Source organism: Nicotiana tomentosiformis, chromosome 5 (assembly GCF_000390325.3).
Source record: "Nicotiana tomentosiformis chromosome 5, ASM39032v3, whole genome shotgun sequence".
In the NCBI taxonomy this organism is placed as follows: Eukaryota; Viridiplantae; Streptophyta; class Magnoliopsida; order Solanales; family Solanaceae; genus Nicotiana; species Nicotiana tomentosiformis.
The window spans coordinates 84,871,027-84,875,788 of record NC_090816.1 but is presented as its reverse complement, the minus strand read 5'-3'; the positions used below and the strand labels follow the sequence as shown (position 1 = coordinate 84,875,788).

Genomic DNA, 4,762 nt, shown 5'->3' with positions numbered 1-4,762 from the left:
TCTTTATCTATTCTACTGTTTATCTAGTCTCAAATAGTTATACTTGCTTCAAACCATATGTATAGTACTCTAGTTGCTCATGTATACGTGACTCCGAATTCTGGGAGATGTTTAGATATCGTCATTAGTATTCTATTATTCCATTTCAGACTATTTTGGTTTATTTTTATTAATGTTTTATTTTGGATTTCTAAAATTGGTTAAGTAATCTAGCTAACGTTGGCTTGTCTAGCAAGTGAAATGTTAGGCATCATCACGATCCCGAAGATGAGATTCTGGGTCGTGACAATCGGTCTGGTCGTTACAAAGAAATCAACATGTCTTTATGTCTAGTTAATTTTGGTAGTTTTGGGAGAATTATTCTGGGATTGTTTTCAAAGAATTGACTTTAGTTAAAATTATTTATTAAATAGATGAGATAACTTACACGACTTGTTTTTGAAGAATTCTGACCGTGAACATTTTTCCACAAAAAACATACGGTGATTGAATCAAAACATTTCGTATGGAACTTCTTTACCGAGTGAAATGACCTAGTATGAATATAAAAGAAAGAGTACTTTGAATTAGGGATGTACATGGAAAACCAAACCAATTATATCGATTTGGATTGGTTCAATTTTATCGAATTTTTTGTTACATGAATATTATTACCGTTTACCCGAAAAATGGATAGAGTTGAATTTGTACGTAATTCTAAGGGTATGTGGTATAACTTGACACAAATCATAAAGAGTAAGCAGAAATATCGAATATTGACTATAAGTAAAGATACAAACCGAGTTGAAAGGAAGATGATTTATAAACAAGCAAAATAGAATTATATATGAAGCTAAAAAGGATAATCTCCCAATATGAGAATGTCTCAATAGTATTTGAGTTACAGTGTATTGATCATGTCCTCTACAGAAATAATAGTCATCCCTCTTATAGTGGAGGGATCCTACTTTTAGATATAAAAAATACATAGTGGGGAACCCATGATAAATTAGTTTTTCCCTAATTTCCGCCGAGATTCCCTTTCCTAGTGCGGTTGTAACGACTCTTGTCTCTTGGCTTGATCTTGATCGGACTTGGTATCAGTTGGTTTTCAGGCTTAGAGCTCGATGTGGGCTCGAGCTCGATATTAAATTGGGATCCGATATTGACTTGGACTCGGTATTATTTGGCCTCTGGCTCTTAAGCTCGATTCCGTCGTTTCTCATTATAGTTCGATTTGGACTCAAGCTCGATAATGACATCGAGCTCGGTATTTAATTCGACCCCGAGACTCGAAGCTCGTTCGTACCTTCTTCAAATCTTACCTCGATATTATGAAGACGCTTATCGGTCCGCCTTTATCAATCGTACGAAGGTCGAAAATGGTTTTGACCGTATACAGATAGTCCCCTCATTTCTTGGGAAGGATGTGGCGAGAAACGATATGATTTCCCAACAACTCGATTAGATATACACTGACGTTTGCATCAAACCCGACCATGACGTACGCGATAGTTGTCCCGTCGGTTCAGTTTACCAAGGCATTAAATGCGTGTCAGATGGTGGTCGGTCACTGCTGATATGGAACCATCATTTCTCAATCTATAAATTGCCCCCCCCCCCCCCCCCTTTTTTTTTACCATTTATCACTTTTACGCCTCAAACCTCCAAATTTTTCTAAGTTCTTTCTCGTATCTTTTGAGTTCATCTGTAAGTCTGTGATTATTACTGCAAAAATCTTTCTTCTGTGATTTTCACTGCAAAAGCTTTCTTTAAAATACCACATCTTTGCCATCTCCTTCTATTTCCGATCTCCAAAATCCAAAATGGCGAAAACATCTAAAACCGTTCCTCAAAAAGAAAAAGCTTCTTCTTCACGGTCTGCCGTTGACAAAACACCGGTGGAGCCACGTCCTGAGGAGTGTGTTCCTGGGGTGTGTGTTCTTACCTCTGATTTTCAGATCGACAAAGGCTCGTTGGTTCCCGATCGATGCAAGCCAGTATTGAGGTATATGTGCTCAATAACCGAGGGGAATCTCGAATAGATAAGGAGAGATTGCAACTGGGAGAACAAAGAAGTGGTAATCCCGACTCCCGAGGAAGATATTACTACCCATATGAAAGGGTTTTTAAGTGTGTATACCTACCCTTTCACGTTAGGCCCCCTCGACCCTGTTGTCGTCAATTTTTGCGATCAATACCGAATAATCCTAGGCCAAATCCATCCTTCTTTTTGGAGGATCGTTATTCTGATCCGCTTCTTTGTGAAAAAAATCGGGGTGATGCCTTTCACCCTCGACCATTTTATTAGATTGTACAGCCCCCGCCTCTTTCGAGGTGGGTTAATAAAACTCCAACGCCGGGTTACCAAGGTGCTGTTCTCGAGCATCGATGAGGACAAAGATCGAGGATGGATGGGCAGGTTCGTTCGAGTGAAGACTTCAGACCTAATTCCGGCCGAGAAGATACCATTTCCCGAGGAATGGAACATGAAGCGTAGTATACTTCTGCTGTTATCTCCTGTTGTTTTGCCCCTTCATTTCTTTCTCACCGATATCCCCTTTTGCGATGCAACGGATCCTTGGATGCCCGGTGCAATTCCTAACCTGAAGAGCTGGGTACGGGACCTGGCTTCGACCTCTACATATGCCTAGCGCTCGTGGCGTGATTTGTCAAAGGGTCGATGGGAGGCCAAAAATCATGGTAAGTTTTTTTCTCAAGTCTTTGATAGTCTGACAGAAATATTTTTCATATAATTAACCAATTTTCTTGTGTGTAGTCTTGGCAAAGATGCGGTTTTGAGGCCCCCGTCTGGTGAGGAAGAGATGCCGGCCCTGGTCCCGAAACCGGCGAAGGACCATAAGAGGAAAAGGGCCTCTACTTTCGAGGATCCACAACCTAAGACAAGGGTGGCTCGTAAGCCAAGGGAGAATACTATCCTTTTGACCGAAGAGTCAGTTCGCTGTCCAAGGGATGAAGAAGAAGAAGAAGAAGAAGAAGAAGAAGAAAACGACGCCTCTATTCTGGTGGCCCAAGCGAAAAAATCCATCGATGCCCCAAAGGCAGCTGGATCAATGGTGGTTTATGAAGCTCCGCCTTGAACTGGGGGAATATCGGAGAAAGATTCGGGCAGAGTCCCCGAATTGCTAGAGATCGAGGATGCCTCCCACCGAAGTCAACAAACGGTGGGTATATCTGAAGGGGCCGGCCCTGAACATCTCCGAACTGAAGAGAACGCCCCAAGCGACTCGCTTGGGGCAACAGTAATCGAAGATTTGCCTACTCTCCCCGCTTTTCCGAAGGGGCGATTCGAGAAGCCCAAGCTTTAGGGACCCTCGAGGTAGGCCGGATTCACAAAGGAGAGGACCCCTTATGTGATTTGTTTACTGGTGTCGAGGATGTTGCTGGCCCTAGTGATGTGTTGGGCCTTTTCTACGAAGTGCAACAAGCTCTGAATCGGGTAAGTTCTAACTCCCTTCGTTGGTACCATCTTTATGTTTATTTTTCTTTTCTAACTTCTTTTCTTATTCCTTCTTAGGCCTCAGTGGTTCATCAAGAAGCATGTTCTCGATCTCGAGCTGAGCTGAGTCGGTACGAGGCTGACCTTCGAAGGGCCACTGAAGAAAGACATGCCCTAAAACTCTTCTGCGGGAAAAGGGAAGAGGAAATCAGGGAGATCCGAGCCGAGTTGGCCAAGGCTCACCAAGACCAGACCTACCTGACCGGTAAGGTATTGATAATCTTAAAATCTCATGGGCTTGATTCAGGATCGGAGGCTAATATTTCGATCTCATAACTGCAGCAGAAGCTCGAGATGATCAGACAGCTTCGTGAGGAGGTTGATATAATAAGGACGGAGACCATGGGATGGAAAGATGGCATGGACCGCCTTGCTGCAGAAAAAGAAATTGTTCGAGACCAATTATTATCGGCCGAAAGTTAACTTCAAGGTATAAAGGAGAGGATCTCAGTTCAAGCAAGGAAAATAGAGGAGCTCGAGGCCTGTTTGGCTTCCGAACTTGCTAAGGCCAAAGCTGAAGCAGAAAAAGCAAAGGCCGAGGCGGATGCACTTATGGCTGTTTATCGGGTCGATGCTGAAGCCGCTCAGGTATAGGTGAGAAAGGAAACCGAGACCGCTCAAACTCGAGCATACTAGGTTGCTGAAATCGCCAAATACCAATCTCAGAGGGAGACCCTCGAGGAAATCCATGCTCAAGGTTTCGATCTTACTGAAGAGATAAAAGGGGCTAAAGAACTCGAAATTGACGCTGGAGCCCTGGCTTCCAATGATGATGATGATGATGAGAGTATGAGCGGGTCTGAGAGCGGGGAGGAGCTCGATGGTGAAGAGGCTGCTCCCAGAGATAATCAGGAACCTTAGGGTTTTTTGTTTTTGACCTTTTTTGTTGTATGGACCCGATCGGACCTTGTAAATACTCATATATATAAAGATCTTTTCCTTTCCCGATTTGTCTTTGTTTCATATTTTGCATTGTGAAAACTATATTTCATTCATGCCTTAGGAAAGTTTTCATAAGTTCGAGGCTTTAGGCAATTTGATCAAAGCCGGATCTTGTAGTCTTTATAACCGAGTGAGTGGTTGCTCGAATTCAAAATAAGATTATTCCTTAGTCTTAGTAGTCGAGTGAGTGCTTGAGCGAACTCGAAGTGGAGTAGCCCGTAGGCTTACTAGTTGAGTGAGTGATTGCTCAAACTCGAAATAAGAGTAGCCCGTAGGCTTAGTAATCGAGTGAGTGCTTTATCGAACTCGAAGTGGAATAGC

At 42.9% G+C, this 4,762-nt stretch overlaps 1 protein-coding gene across 1 annotated transcript; it reads left to right on the top strand.

Moving 5' to 3' along the window:
• Positions 1–1,805: 1,805 nt before the first annotated feature.
• Positions 1,806–4,360, top strand: LOC138892704 (uncharacterized). Its single transcript, XM_070176440.1, has 5 exons — positions 1,806–1,987; positions 2,759–3,056; positions 3,518–3,704; positions 3,930–4,087; positions 4,166–4,360. Exons 1-5 carry the CDS (start codon positions 1,806–1,808, stop codon positions 4,358–4,360), a joined length of 1,020 nt encoding a protein of 339 aa, XP_070032541.1.
• Positions 4,361–4,762: the final 402 nt, after the last annotated feature.

Excerpts from the sequence above, each read along its gene's own strand:
- LOC138892704 (XM_070176440.1), top strand. The coding sequence starts at position 1,806 with ATGGCGAAAACATCTAAAACCGTTCCTCAAAAAGAAAAAGCTTCTTCT. Across the intron at positions 1,988-2,758 it reads CGATGCAAGCCAGTATTGAG|TCTTGGCAAAGATGCGGTTT; the intron begins GTATATGTGCTC and ends TCTTGTGTGTAG. Across the intron at positions 3,057-3,517 it reads CAAAGGCAGCTGGATCAATG|GCCTCAGTGGTTCATCAAGA; the intron begins GTGGTTTATGAA and ends ATTCCTTCTTAG.